Below are 13,445 nucleotides of genomic sequence, written 5' to 3'. Positions count from 1 at the left end.
GCCTTTGGAAAGTGTCCTGCTATTCCCACAAGCTGCCGTGGCCTCGTTAACAGCCTGACTGCAGCTGATGAAGCACAGCCAAAGCAGAGATTTGGGGTGGTAATGTGAGAGTTCAGTCTGCACGCCTCCCTGCTGGGCTGTGCCCACCCTGCTCCATGCCCTGGCTTCCAGGCTCTGCAAAGCATGGAGCTGAGGTCAGGATTGCTGCTCAGGTGACTGAGAACCTGTTTCACAAAAGCAAAACAGAGGGAAAATAGGCCAGAGGGACAGATGGGGCATCACTCTTTGTTATGTGGTTTTGGTGTTCTGCTTATAGCAGCCAGCACCTCCTGTGTGTTGGCCATCACAGACCTGATATCTAGCAGCAGTTCTCATCATGCCTGAATGATACAGGCAGTTCTGTGCACAGCCACCAGGATCCATCCCTTGGCTAGCACAGGAGCAGTAGTCCTGGCCCCAGAACACATCCTGCAGGCAAGGGGCAGGGGTGCAGGAGAGGAGCCAGGGAGAGCTGCAGGAAATCCTGCATCCTTATGCTCAGGCCTCTCCTTTGAGCTCTGGGCTCACAAATTGTCCTCTCATATCTTGTGATAAGACCTGGGGAATGGGAATATGGGGAAGTGGCTCTGTCTAGTGTAGGTCTTGAAGTGCTTAGGTTTGTCTTTCCTAAGAGCCAGCCTCAGATCCTCAGTCACACGGGACAAGAGAAAAGCTTGCAGAGGGCAGACTTAGAAAGCATTGGGAGGCAATGGCTGAGCACTTGCTTTTCATCACCAAACTTGGATTGATAATTCTCACAATTTATTAAGATGACCATAATACTTCAGGGGCTGAACTTGTGTTTACAGGGCTTGAAATCAGCAGGGTCAGGCTGCAGCCTTCTCTGCATCAGGTACCCAAGACAATGCAACACAATGTGCATCCAACCACCCCATCCCAGCAGCCTACCCAGGTGGCCACGGTCTCTCTCAGGATGGGGATGATGTGGCAGCACCACCACCACAGCAAATCCATTTCCAGCTTCTTTGGGTGACCCCTTTTGCACAGCCTGCCATGCATTGGGTGCAGCATTAAATATAGGGGTGGATGCCCTGTTGCTGCCTGGTCACGGCATTGTCCCACGGCAGCAGCAGGGACAGTCCTGCCAATCCCTTCAAATCCCAGGAGGAAGATACCAGCTCTGCCTGGGCAGACTTTGATCAGTAGGATAGGGCATGAAGCTTCTCTCCCAGGCTAGGAGAAAGGAGCTGGATCACCCCACCAGCCTGGTTCCCCAGCCTCTCTTCCCTGCTTGCCAGGGACAGCACAGCATCCCTTCCCTTCACTCCTTGTCCTGGTGGACAGCATATTCTCACCTTGAGAAGAGTGGAAATGGCAGCTGGAATGTGGGCTGGAAAAAAAAAAAAAAAGAAAGGAAAAAAAAGAAAATCTTGAGGTTTGTCCAAACCTACTCATGTTTATATTGGAGCCTGTGAGTGACATCAGAGCAGGGAGAGTATAAACACCAGCAGGACCTACTCTGGGCTTTAAAACCTGCGAACACTGCCTCCAAACTGCCTGGGGGGTGATGTGCTGAAGTGGCACAGGGGAGAGCAGCATGAGGCTCCAGCTGGAGAAGCAGCTTCTCTTCCTCTCCCTCCTCTGCATTCTCTCCAAGGTAAGGGAGATGGGGCACTGGGGCAGCTTTAGCCGTGCAGCACCCGCTTCTGGCAAAGTGGGGTGCAGGAGGGACTGGGGTGTCACCACGAGCCCGGTGGCTCTCGCCGGCCGGCAGCCAGGCTGTGTTGATGCAGGGGGCAGAGCTGTGCTCGGAGAGGTGTTTGAGATGAAGCGGCAGGGTCCGAGCGTTCCTGGGCCCAAGGCTCGCTGTACGAGCCCCGGGAGCGCACAGGAATGCCAGCAATGCGCCGCTCGCCCGCCCTCCCTGCCGCTCTCCGCGCTGGGCTGCGTTCGGTCCCCGCGAGCCAGCGAGCAGCAGCTGGGCGGTAGCGGCTCCTCCAGGCTCCTCCATCCCCGCCCAGGCTCCCGAGGCAGGGGCCAAGCCACGAGCACCAGCCCTGGCATTCATTACTCAGCTCTCCCCGCTTCTCGGAATGCTCACGCCAAGCCAGTGCCTCCAATTTGGGATTTGGGTTGTTGTAGAGATTTTTTTTTTTTTCTCTTGGACTCTGTGTGAAAATATTTGCCTGTGCAGAGAACAGGAATGTTGAAAAATTTGGGGCATCTCAGCTCCAAGTTCTAATTGTTGCTTGAATCCCCAAGCAGGGATGTCGTGGCAACATCGTGCCTATTTGACTCTTTTCCCAGAGAGTTCAGACCTCTGACAGAAGCCACATTGTCACATAAAGACAAATAAATTACAAGGAGCAGGAGAAATGGATTTATGGCTTGGCTAATCTTTCTAAAACATTGATTTCTAATAACAATCTCCTGAAAGATGAAAAATGCCCTTGGCTGCCTGGGTAAGCTGTAACAGCAATGATTCTTGCCCCAGGTGCTCACGAGTGCCTGGAGAATCACCAAGGACCATCGTGCTGCCAGCCCAAACCTGGCCACCACAGCCAGTCCCTCGGTCACTGCCACATTAATAATGCTGCTCACTGGCAGAACTAGAACAAGATTCAGATTACCAAATCCCATTCCATATTTCAACTCCAGTTATTGGCACTGACACTCCTACAGCCCCATGAAAAGCATCTGAACTGCTGCAAATGGGGAACAGATAGAGCACCAGGAGCTACCCTCTCTGTCTGAGTCATCATGTCAGTCCTGATGCCGCTGGGAGAAACTGAAAGAGAAAGAAAAATGGTATCTAAAACCTACATGGTCTGGCTGAGCCCATCGCTCTCCTGGCAGACTCAGCAGTCACACCAGTACCTGGACCAGGGCAGGGATGAATGTTTTGGTTGCATGTTTGCTGTGCTGCACACGCTGGCCCTGCATCCAGCAGCATGTGCATGGAGCCGAGCAGCAGGGCTGCCAGGGGGCTCACATCACTGTCAGGCCAGCACTGCAAAGGGTTCACTTCCAAACTGCAGAGCCAACTCTCATGGCTTCAGGCTCTATGTGCAATAGTTCTGTCACATGTGACATGATGGGAGCTCAAGGGCTGCCTAAAAGAGCTGTTGGTGCCACAGTGGTTGTGCAAGCAGGATGAGGCAAGGGTATAAACACCCACCTGCCCAGGTGAACTCCCGTGGGCACCTCCCTGGCAGACAATTGGCTGAGCAGGCAAAGGACTGCAATGCACAGCCCTGCCAAAGTGATTACTCAGTCTAGCCACGAGAGAAAACAGCTCCCAGTCCTTGAAAACGTGCCTATCTCCGAGCTCCTTGCCCAGTGGGCCAGGCCAGGTGAGGATGCTGCAGCCAGGGACAAGCAGAGAATGCAGCTGGACCAGTGAGGAATGCACTGAGGTCTGCCTGGCTTCAGACCCCACTGCTGATGCAATGTCCTGTTCCTTGGCATGAATGAGAGCTCTTAAGACTGTAAGGAGTGAGGTGCTGTGCACTCACCACGTGAATTTAGTCCCTGCTGGGCACAGCCTGCTGCCTTGGGGGCAGGCATGGGGGTGGGGTGCTTTACCTCCCTCCCTTCCTCTCTCCCACTGGGCTGACCTCATTAAATAACCACCACTGCCTGGCATGTTCACCTTGTAGCTCCATCCTCCTGTATGTTCAGAGCAGTGGCACATTGAAGTCCCCATCTTTCAGAGTGCTGAGCCTCAGAGCATGCTTGATTCTCCATGGTTTTCCATAGGTGCCCTTCAAAAGGGACAGTAGTTTTCCACAATGCTTTGAGATATTCCCATGGATTTGGAGCCTCCCTCCACCAAAAATCTGTCCCCATGGTTGAGACAAAGTTACCTGGCTGTCCCAGTGGCAAAGCAGCTGTTAGCCAAAAAACACCTGTATGGATTCAGCTTTACCTCCACAGGTTTGTGCCCAGCTGTGCCGGAGACCATGCTACTGCCCCTGGGTGCCACCGCGCTGCCCCCGCGGGTCCCCCCTGGTCCTGGATGGGTGTGGCTGCTGCAAGATCTGTGCTCGGCGCCTGGGAGAGCCCTGCGACTTCCTGCACGTGTGTGACCAGAGCCAGGGCCTCGTCTGTGACTACAGCTCAGCATCTGCAGGGACAGGAGGCATCTGCAACTGTAAGCACAGGGGGGCCCACCTTCCCTGGAGATACCTCCACACTCCAGTCCAGCACACAGCCCAGCTCCAGCCATGACCTCACATGGCTACAGGCATCCCACAGCACCACCAGGGGAGTGGCTCAGGCTAGGAAAGCAGCTTTCCTGAGGATGATGCCTGTAGCTTGGCCGTGGGGCTGTGCCCCATCTCCTGCCAGCTCTTGTGCTGCTTTCTGACTGACAGTTCAGGGTGGTTTCAGTGAGAATGAACAGGGGGGTCCCAGGGATGCTGCAGTCACCCAGCCAAGGCTGGAGCCTGGGGGTCCTGCAGAGAAATCTCAAAGAAACTTTTCCTAGCCTGGAAATCCTGAAGGCAGGGTCAGAGCCACAGGGCAGGGAGGTTCTCACAGCTTGTGAGCTGTTGCTTTGAGAAAACAGAGAGATGAGGAGAGAAGACAGGGAAGGGGAGGAGACTGAGTGATGAACACGCTGCTGCACACCCATGTCTGCCTTGCTCACCACTCGGTCAATTCTGTGTTCCCCCCACTTCAATCCCTTTGTTCGGCCCCGCAGTTACCCCCAGCACTGCCCCCTGCCATCCCGGTCTCTCTGTCCCTCCGTCCCTAACGGGCTCCCTGGCTGTCACTTGCAGTTGAAGATGATGAGGAAGGCTGCGAGGTGAACGGCCGTGTCTATCGAGACGGGGAGGTTTTCCAGCCCAGCTGCAAAATCCAGTGCCATTGCTTGGACGGGGGCTTCAACTGCATCCCGCTCTGCCAGGAGAATGTGCGGCTGCCCACCCCGGACTGCCCCTACCCCCGCCGCGTGGAGATCCCAGGGAAGTGCTGCCCGGAGTGGATCTGTGAAGCCCAGGACCAGCACCTTCCCCGGGATGCCAGGGCAGGTAAGATGCAGGGCAGCTCCAGGGAGGGGCCCACGCAAATCTCTGGGGATGGCCCCTTCACCCCAGGCTGTGAAACATCAGCAGGAGACACCTCACACGTTTCTCTGCCAGGCAGGGCTTTGCCTGCAGCACCACAGGGCAACTGCACAGCACCTGCCTCCAACCACCCCTTCCCCCTCTCCTTCCTTGCAGCCCCCGGGGCAGTGTCCCCACCGCTGCGGTACCCCTGCCCGGAGTGGGGCACGGAGTGGAGCGCCTGCTCGGCCACCTGCGGGCTGGGCTTTGCCACCCGCGTGTCCAACCAGAACCGCTACTGCCGGCTGGAGACCCAGAGGCGGCTCTGCATGGCCAGACCCTGCCCGGCCCTGCCCGCAGCGTTCCCGGCGGTGAGTGAGGGCTGGGTGGAGCTGCTGCCTCTGGGCACACGTTTGACTGACAAAGGGAAGTGCCAGCAACACTTACCTGTGGGCCCCCCATCAGCTCTCCTGAGCCATGAGCTGGCCGTGTCTCAGGGACACATCAACCATCTCCTGAGACTTTGCTTGGAAAACAGCCGATGGCAGGTGCAGACCAGAATTCTGGGGTCTCTGGATGTCTGAATCCAGGAACACTGTGGATCCCACATAGGTGAGCTCAGCCTGCCCCTATGGCCAGAGATGGATTTGCAGCTCCTGCCTGGCTCCCTGGGCACACCCGGGAGGGGCTTCTGCCACTCCTTTATTAGCCTGGCACAACCCTGGTGGGGACACAGTGCTAATCTGCCTTTCTGGTGTGCAGGTGGCACTTTCTGCCCCCTGCACTGCCATGTGACATGCCCCTGCTGCCCAGCTGCAGGGCACACAGCACCACCCCTATCCATCTCCCCACTGATCTCATTCTGCCTTTCCAGAGGGGAAGAGGAGGTCGTTTGTAGCTGTGCCCACCCCGGATTCACCCTGGAGCCAACGCCTCATCCCGGCAAAGAGTCTGGCACAAACCCATGGCCCTGTGGTTACGGTGAAGATGGAGGGTGTTTCCACTGGGAAAACAGAGAAGAAATTATGGACTTTGGCTGCAAAGGAGGCTGGAAACAGAGACCAAGATCCCCGTGTCACCCATCACCTGCCTCCTCTGTACACCCCGCTGCCCCAGACAGGGTTACTGGGCAGCATTCCAAGTTCCTTAGGCTGAATGAAATGGGAAATGGGGAAATCCTGCTCCAAGCATAAACCCACCCAAGAAACCAGGAATTGGTCCTTTCCTGGACCAGTGGGCCTTCTGAAGAGGTGATGCTGCTTCTCCACCACATCACGCAGCTCTGCTTTGCAGGGACTTCAAGAGAGACCATCTCCAGCACCTGGAAGCCAAAATCCCCGGAGGGAACCCTCATGCCCTGGTCCCCCAGGGAGGGAGCAGGTCATCAAGCTGCACCCCACAAGTCACTGCCACACCAGGCTGAGCTGCTCGACCATGCAGGAGCTCAGCCAGCCCATGGTACTCACCCTGCCTTCCCGGGCATGGGCAGGGTCCTCCTGATGGCAGCTCTAACTCACCTTCCCCTCATCCCTCCAGAAGAAACACGAGCCTTCCCGCTCTGCCTGGCCTCCTTCCCTCCAAAGCGCTGGTGGTTTGGCAGGGCTTCGGCAAGCGAGGAGCTCAGACACCGGAGACTCCGCTCGCAGCACCAGACATACCGCCTGCCATCCAAGCACACTCCCCGCGAGCCAGGGCCAAGGGAAAAGCAGCAAAAAGGGAAAACAAATCGCAAAGATGAGTCGGAGCCGTCTCCCGACGGGCTGAAGCTGCTCCAGCCATGCGGGAGTCGGCGCAGGAGAGCTGCTCGGCTGCTCTGGCTGTGCTTTCTCCCAGTAAAAAGTCCTTCTGGGTGATGGAAAATGAAACCCAAATGCCCTCTAACGGCCTCGCACAAATGTGCAGAGGGAACGCGCGTTCCACCGCGGGAAGGCAGCTGGAAGGAGCAGCGGTTTGGGTGACGTGTCCACGTGAGAGATGAACTTTTTAGATGCATATTTCTGGAACTAAAAATAAAGATGTGCTCATCCAGGTGTAGAGTTTGTCTGTGCAGGGCGAGCCCAGCCCTGCTGCTCAGGGCCAGCTCGGTGGGTGCAGGAAAGTCCTGGCACAGGGTGGGGCACCTTGGAGGCACTTCAGTTCAGGCTGCTTAGAGTCAGAGAAGGAAAAAGAAAAAGAATGTGAAACAAAGCACTGAACACATTATTACAATTTATTAATCCTGGGTTAAATCCTTCACTCTTACCCAGCCATAAGCTCTGCTGATGGCACCAGCCCTGGCCATAGCAGCGCCCAGGTCTCCAGTGTTGGGAGGTGCAGGAGAGCAGGGCAGGGCATGGCACTGCCTGCACTGCTGCTGCATCTGCAGCCACATCTGCAGCCTCTTCTCAGCTCCCAAAAATCAATGCCCAAACTCCCCTGTAGCTCATCCCTCCTACTGCCAGCTCACACTTCCTCCAGTTCCCGCGGGCTGGGACTTCCCCAGCATGGTGCAACCACCATCACCAGCTGCGCTCCTGACCAGGGCAGGTCTGGGGGTGAAGGGGCTGCATGGCAGGGAGAGCTCCTCTCTCCAGCCCAAGGAAAAGCCTCCCCTGCAGCAGGGCCAAGGCAACTCACTCATTCCCTCGGGCCCTGCAAGAACTGAAAAGAAAATGAAAGTCAAGCATGCAATTCAGCCACCTCTTGGGGGTAAAAAAAAAAAAAAAAAAAAGAGAGAGAAAGAAAAAAAGAAACCTCACTGCTCTTGCAGTGAAACATTGCCTACAAAGAGAATTATTTACTGCAATCATCTGGTGCTCAGCCTGAATACAAATCATTAATTCTGTTTGATAGGGGGCACATGGTGAATCTCCAGCAGGCAGCAAATCACAGAACAAACATCTTGGGTTGACTTTTTTAGTTCTCTGGTGGCCATGCCAAACAAGTGGTGACCTAAAGCTCATGTAGACTTCAAAACTACCACATTCCTCGACTGACATGGATAAAACACATTATGGGTACTGAAAATCCTGGTTTTAAGCCAGTTCTTGTTCAAGCATGTTGGGACTCAGCCACCAAGGCTGGGTGAGCTGCCAGGGCTGTCACACACTCCCAGATCCTGCCTAGCCACCTCTGGGTGATGGTAAAAATCAGAAGGTCACTTTTTAGGCAGCAACCTGCAATTCTCATCTCAAACAAATGACTCAACACACCTCTGCTATAATTATCTCTTTTTTTCCCCTGCAGAATGTCTCCCTGATTCACTAAGCATCTAAATAATGAATTAATGATTCCAAATAAATCAGAGTTATTTTTCCCTATGAATACAGGGAAATCAACTCTTGCAGTTTGATTGCTAGTCTCACAATATTTCCCTCTAAAGCCCTGCTACCCTGGAAACGTGGTTATTTGAGGCTCTGACGCAGGGTCCTGGCTTTGCCTGCTCATGTGGGGCAACAGAGGAATATTCCACCCCATCCACAGGTAACGTGCAAAGATAAAAATCCCCAGACTGAAAGAAAATTCACTCCTGTCCTCAAGGCACAAGGCTACATCTGCACACAGCCTGGGATCTGCCAACCACACTCCTGAGCCAGTGATGAGCAGCACATCACGGCTCATTTCTGTGCAAGCACACGCAGCTGCTGAAGGAAAACTGTCCTACTGGATGAGTAAACAACATGCATCAGAATTTCTTTTTCAAGCCATTCTCATGATTGATGATTTTTAAATGCAAAGAGTTGGGTGAGAGAGGGCTGGATGAGCCCCTTGTTAAAGTGAAACATTTTCAGAAATGGAGCACAGGAATGCAGTGCTCAACCGAAAAAAAATCAAGTAGATTAAATGGGTTTTTAATTTCTCCTGGAAACATATGTTCAGGTTATGTGTTTGCAGGAGCTGTCTTGGCCCTTGGTTCTCATCCTGACATCAGCACTGCTGTTGCCTGCCAGAGCCAGAAGCCAGAGGGGAGCATCCTCATGCAGGATGTTTGGGCAGAGCTGGCAGTAGCACCTGTACTGTGAGTGAAACCAGGGTCAAAACACACAGGAGTCAGGCACAAGAGAAAAGCTCTGTGATTGTGCCTCCAAGGGGTCCAGGGAACAGGAGATGTGGAGGGCATGGGGCTCCAGCCATTCATGGGCAGTGCTCCCCATGCCCTGCCCTGCTCCTCTCTTCCCATGGCAGGAGGCACCAGCTCCAAGCTTTCATTCTCGGGACAGAGAAAGCTTTGCCTTCATTGCTGAGAGCAGCTCATGATCCTTCCCATGATCACAGAAGCCCTCCCAACCAGCTGCTGTCTCTGCCTCAGTTTCCCCAACGGTTGATACTCTGGGACAAAGGGAACTGCTCCCAGTTTGTTCCTCTCCTCTCGCTGTCTTTCCACACCTCTGTAAAGTTGCTCTGCAAGTACCACCCCAAGCCCAGGCTGCAGGAACAGCTGAAGTGCACAGAGGCAAAGGGGGCAGGAGCAGGGCAGGATGGGGTCACTTCCCTGAGGGGTGCACCCCCATGGACCCCCTCTGCTGCTGTAACTCCAGGGGCACAGACCCACCAGAGCCTCTGCAAACCGCAGAAAAGCCATATCTTCACTACAAGGAAACAGCTTCCACTCTTCATCTTTTCGGCGGCACACCCATAGTGGTGAGATTCTATTACAGAGGCAGGAAATAACGCACAACGTTTCCCACCTCTTATCTGCTCCAGCAACTGCTTTCTGAAGTCAACAAACACACTGGCACTCTCAGCACGCAGCTAACCCCCACCCCAACTGCGTCTTGGGCTTCCCCACCGTGTCCCCGAGCTGCCGTGCCCGAGCGCGGTCCAGCGATGTTCAGCTGCTCCCGAGGAGGGATGGCTGGGCAGGACTCACCCTCCCTCCTCCTCCTCCCCACTGGCTAATGAGATACCAGCCTCCTCCCATTCCCTGCCCGGATTCAATTCCCGGAAAGCAAGCGGACATGGTCTTTCCAGAGCCTAGCCTTTCACCCAAGGTAGTTTTCCTTTGGGAAATGGCTTAACAGGGTAAATCTCTCTCCCTGCTGATTGCTTCTCCGTTAACTTCCGCGCCTGCAAATCCGAGTGACTTCTGGCCCCGTTTATGCGGCAGCAGCTGCTCAGCAATGCAATCGGGCTGCCCTTCCTCGGGGTCTGCTTTGGGGTCGCTGGTTTTGCCTCTTGCCCCAGTATCTGGGTGTTTTAGCTCTTGCCCCAGTATCTGGGTGTTTTAGCTCTTGCCCCAGTATCTGGGTGTTTTAGCTCTTGCCCCAGTATCTGGGTGTTTTAGCTCTTGCCCCGGTATCTGGGTGTCTCCTGCCTCACGGTCGCTGTGACAGGAAAGGAAGGGCACAGCCCATCTCACGTTTTCCCTGCACGGCTCTGCACCGCTCGAAGGAGGAACGGGGAAAGGGTTTCTGTGCTTGGGGAGGGAGATAGAAGTAGGCAGCAGGAGCAGCTGTAGGGAGGGGGCAGCTCTTGAGCAGGGCTCACTCTGCCTGTGCTGGGGGCAGACAGCCTGGAACATCTCTGCCTGCGGGCACTGCCTGCGGCACCGGCGATGGCAGCATGAGCCCCACGGAACCCTGCCAGTGTCCTCCGTACCTCTGCTCCCGGTCTTTCTGAGCGTTGCAGCCAGGGAAAAGGCTGTCAGGAATGGCAGTGAGGGTGGCTCATGGGGTGCAGGCTTCCAGCCCCCGGTGTGGAAAACCGAGAGGTTTCTCCTGACCGCGAGTGGGACAGAAAAGAAACGGGCTGAAAGCTTTGGCTCCCCTCTTCAGGCATCTCTCTGCCGCCACCGTGCCTCCTGCTCCCTCCAGGCACTCCCAGCACCCAAAATAGCCAGGGGGCTGCGTGACCCTGGCACCCGGCTCCGAGTGGGCTGGGGGGAGGCGCCGGGGGAGTGGCGGAAGCCGCTCCGCTGAGGCTGCTGTCGGCACATCCTCCCCGTGTCCCGGGTAAAGCCCGGCACCCCGAAGTCCCGGGCCGGGCTCAGCAGGAGAGGAGAGGTGAGGGGAGCCGCTGCCTGTGCCAGAGGACACGCTGCTGCCGCGGGCACCGGTGCCTCCGAGCTCTGCCACCAGCTGCCACCCTGGCAGGGCTGCCGCAGCGCCCCATGGCTGCGGACGCTCTCTCCACGTGGCCCGGCAATGGCACTCGGGCTCCTTGCCCCGTGGATTCCGCCTTCGCCCAGCGCTTCCTGCCCGCCGTGTACCTGACCGTGATCCCCCTGGGGCTGCTGGGGAACGGGCTGGGGCTGTGGCACCTCTGCACAGGGCCCCGCGAGGGTGCCCGCCAGCCCCTCAGCCTGCTGGTGGGCAACCTGGGGCTGGCTGACCTGCTCTACGTCAGCACACTGCCCTTCCTCGTCAGCTACTACCTTCAAGGCAGGGTGTGGATCTTCGGGCAGCCCTGGTGCCGCCTCACCCGCAGCCTCTTCCACCTCAACCTCTACGCCAGCATCGGCTTCCTCACCTGCATCAGCATCCACCGCTACCTGGGCATCGTGCACCCGCTGCAGGCGCGGGGCAGGTGCCGGGGTGCGGCCTCTTCCGCGTGGCTCAGCGCGACCGTCTGGGTGTGGGTCATTGCGCAGATCGCTCCTGACCTTGCCTTCAGCAAGGCAGATGACAAGAGGACGCAGTGCCATGACACGACAGGACAGGAGCACCTGGATGTTTACTTGCCCTACACCTTTGCTGTCACCGTGACTGGGTTTGTCATCCCGTTCCTCATCATCATCGGGTGCTACTGCCGCGTGGTGTTCGTGCTCTGCAGGAATGACAGCGTGGAGCCCAGCCTCAGGAGGAGAAGCATCGGACTGGTGATCCTCGTCATGGTTCTCTTTTCCATCTGCTTCCTCCCCTACCACATCTTCAGAAACCTCAACTTGTTTTTTCGCTGGCGGCCACAAGAGTACTGCACACAGGCTTCAAAGGACATCTACATTTCCTACCAGGTGACTCGGGGCCTGGCCAGCCTCAACAGTGCCCTCAACCCCCTGCTCTATGTGATTACCAGCAAAGACTGGAGGTCACGAGTGAGGACCATCCGCCAAAGCGCCAGACAGTGTCTGAGGCCACCCTTCTGCAGCAAAACCTCTTGCCAGGCAGCTGAGAAGAGGAGGAATGACATTATTTGTAAGGAAGAGGCTTCTAATGAGCTCTGAGGTACCTGACACCCCTGCTTCTGCCACATCAGCTTGTGCTTGGCCCCTCCATGGGCAGCCCCGCACCCTGACACCTGCTTTGCAGAGATGGTGACAGCAGCATCACGGGCTCTGTGCTCACAAGGGACAGGCAGGACTGTCAGCATCAGAGAAAAAACTGGGACCAGATTTCAAAACCAAAACTACTCAACCCAACCATTTTGCCTACAGCACGCCTGGAGATGGAAGGAGATGATCGCGTTTGCTCCAGTCCAAAGTATTTCCCTCCAGCCTCTCGTGCAGCAGTCTGAGCTGGTGAACATCCCCTTGCTTCCCAGCTCCTCTGTGACTGAGGGATGGGAGGGAATGACACCTTGTCCCTCCACTGCATCCACTCTACTGCACTGTGGGTTTGAGACAGCATTCCCTCTTTTACCTAAAGAGAGGTCCTGCATTGCAGAGCAGCTGAGAGAGCAAATTTTTGCAGTGGAGGAAGAGCTTTGGAAATGGAAATATTAATTTAAAAATCAGCTTTTAAGTACATTACTAAGCTGTGCCAGTTCCTGGTTGACTGAGCTGTTTCAGGATCTGTGGGATCCTCTACTGCCCACCTCCTTTGCAGAAGAAAAAGACATTTTTGGCATTACTCCCTCTCTTTTGGAAGAGCACATATCAGAACTAACAAATGGGCATTTTAAAGTTTTTGGAGGCTATTGGTTGGGGTTTTATTTTAGAAGGTGAATGACTGCAGTAGTCTGAACTCTTGCTTTCAGCAGGAAAATGCCAAGAGAGTTTGTAAATCTTCAGGTGGGTGCTTGCATCTTGCATCCAGCCTTGAGAGGCCATTAGATATGACTTGTAAAATTTAGAAATGCAAATAAAAAGAGAAGCAGCACTGGCATGAAGGCTTGTGAAGGCAGGATGTGATGGCAAGATCTGTAATCACCAGGGCTGACAGATCTCTGCTTTTAAGATGAGCAGAGGCTCCCAAGGGTATTTTCGTTTTTGATCTCAGTGTTACCCACTACAAACAGCTCGAACATTTCGATTCAATAATGTGATTTGCAGCAACAGCAGCTTTTGGAGCCCAGCTGAAGGAAGTGGACTGTGAGTTAAAATCAGCCCTTTCTGGGAAAGCACTGGCCCACAGACGGACGTTGTGCTCTTTTCCTGACATTTATCGCTGTCAGCTGTTCCTCACACAGACCCACCTTAGCTGGGCAGCGGAGGGTGCATGGCTGGCTTTCAGCACAGTTAATATGTCTGCAGTGCAA

At 55.3% G+C, this 13,445-nt stretch overlaps 2 protein-coding genes across 3 annotated transcripts; both read left to right on the top strand.

Moving 5' to 3' along the window:
- The first annotated feature begins 1,536 nt into the window (after positions 1–1,536).
- CCN5 (cellular communication network factor 5) lies at positions 1,537–6,439 on the top strand. 2 transcript variants are annotated; one of them, XM_053958597.1, is made up of 5 exons: positions 1,537–1,657; positions 3,937–4,153; positions 4,785–5,036; positions 5,229–5,422; positions 5,926–6,022. In XM_053958597.1, exons 1-5 carry the CDS (start codon positions 1,598–1,600, stop codon positions 5,947–5,949), a joined length of 747 nt encoding a protein of 248 aa, XP_053814572.1. In that variant the 5' UTR covers positions 1,537–1,597; the 3' UTR covers positions 5,950–6,022. The 2 variants fall into 2 exon arrangements, with proteins under 2 accessions (XP_053814572.1, XP_053814571.1); XM_053958596.1 differs by lacking the exon at positions 5,229–5,422 and having other exon boundaries at positions 5,926–6,439.
- A 4,499-nt stretch (positions 6,440–10,938) lies between these two features.
- On the top strand, positions 10,939–13,445 carry LOC128796708 (P2Y purinoceptor 1-like). The gene has a single exon (XM_053958608.1). It carries the CDS (start codon positions 11,140–11,142, stop codon positions 12,190–12,192), a length of 1,053 nt encoding a protein of 350 aa, XP_053814583.1. The 5' UTR covers positions 10,939–11,139; the 3' UTR covers positions 12,193–13,445.

Source organism: Vidua chalybeata, chromosome 17 (genome assembly GCF_026979565.1).
Source record: "Vidua chalybeata isolate OUT-0048 chromosome 17, bVidCha1 merged haplotype, whole genome shotgun sequence".
Classification (NCBI taxonomy): Eukaryota; Metazoa; Chordata; class Aves; order Passeriformes; family Viduidae; genus Vidua; species Vidua chalybeata.
Note: the sequence above shows the minus strand (reverse complement) of the source record. Positions and strands in the feature narration are given on the sequence as shown.

Bases quoted from the DNA above. Each gene is read 5' to 3' on its own strand.
- LOC128796708 (XM_053958608.1), top strand. From the start codon at position 11,140: ATGGCTGCGGACGCTCTCTCCACGTGGCCCGGCAATGGCACTCGGGCT.
- CCN5 (XM_053958596.1), top strand. From the start codon at position 1,598: ATGAGGCTCCAGCTGGAGAAGCAGCTTCTCTTCCTCTCCCTCCTCTGC. The intron at 1,658-3,936 runs GTAAGGGAGATG...TTACCTCCACAG, and splicing joins TCCTCTGCATTCTCTCCAAG to GTTTGTGCCCAGCTGTGCCG. The intron at 4,154-4,784 runs GTAAGCACAGGG...TGTCACTTGCAG, and splicing joins GACAGGAGGCATCTGCAACT to TTGAAGATGATGAGGAAGGC.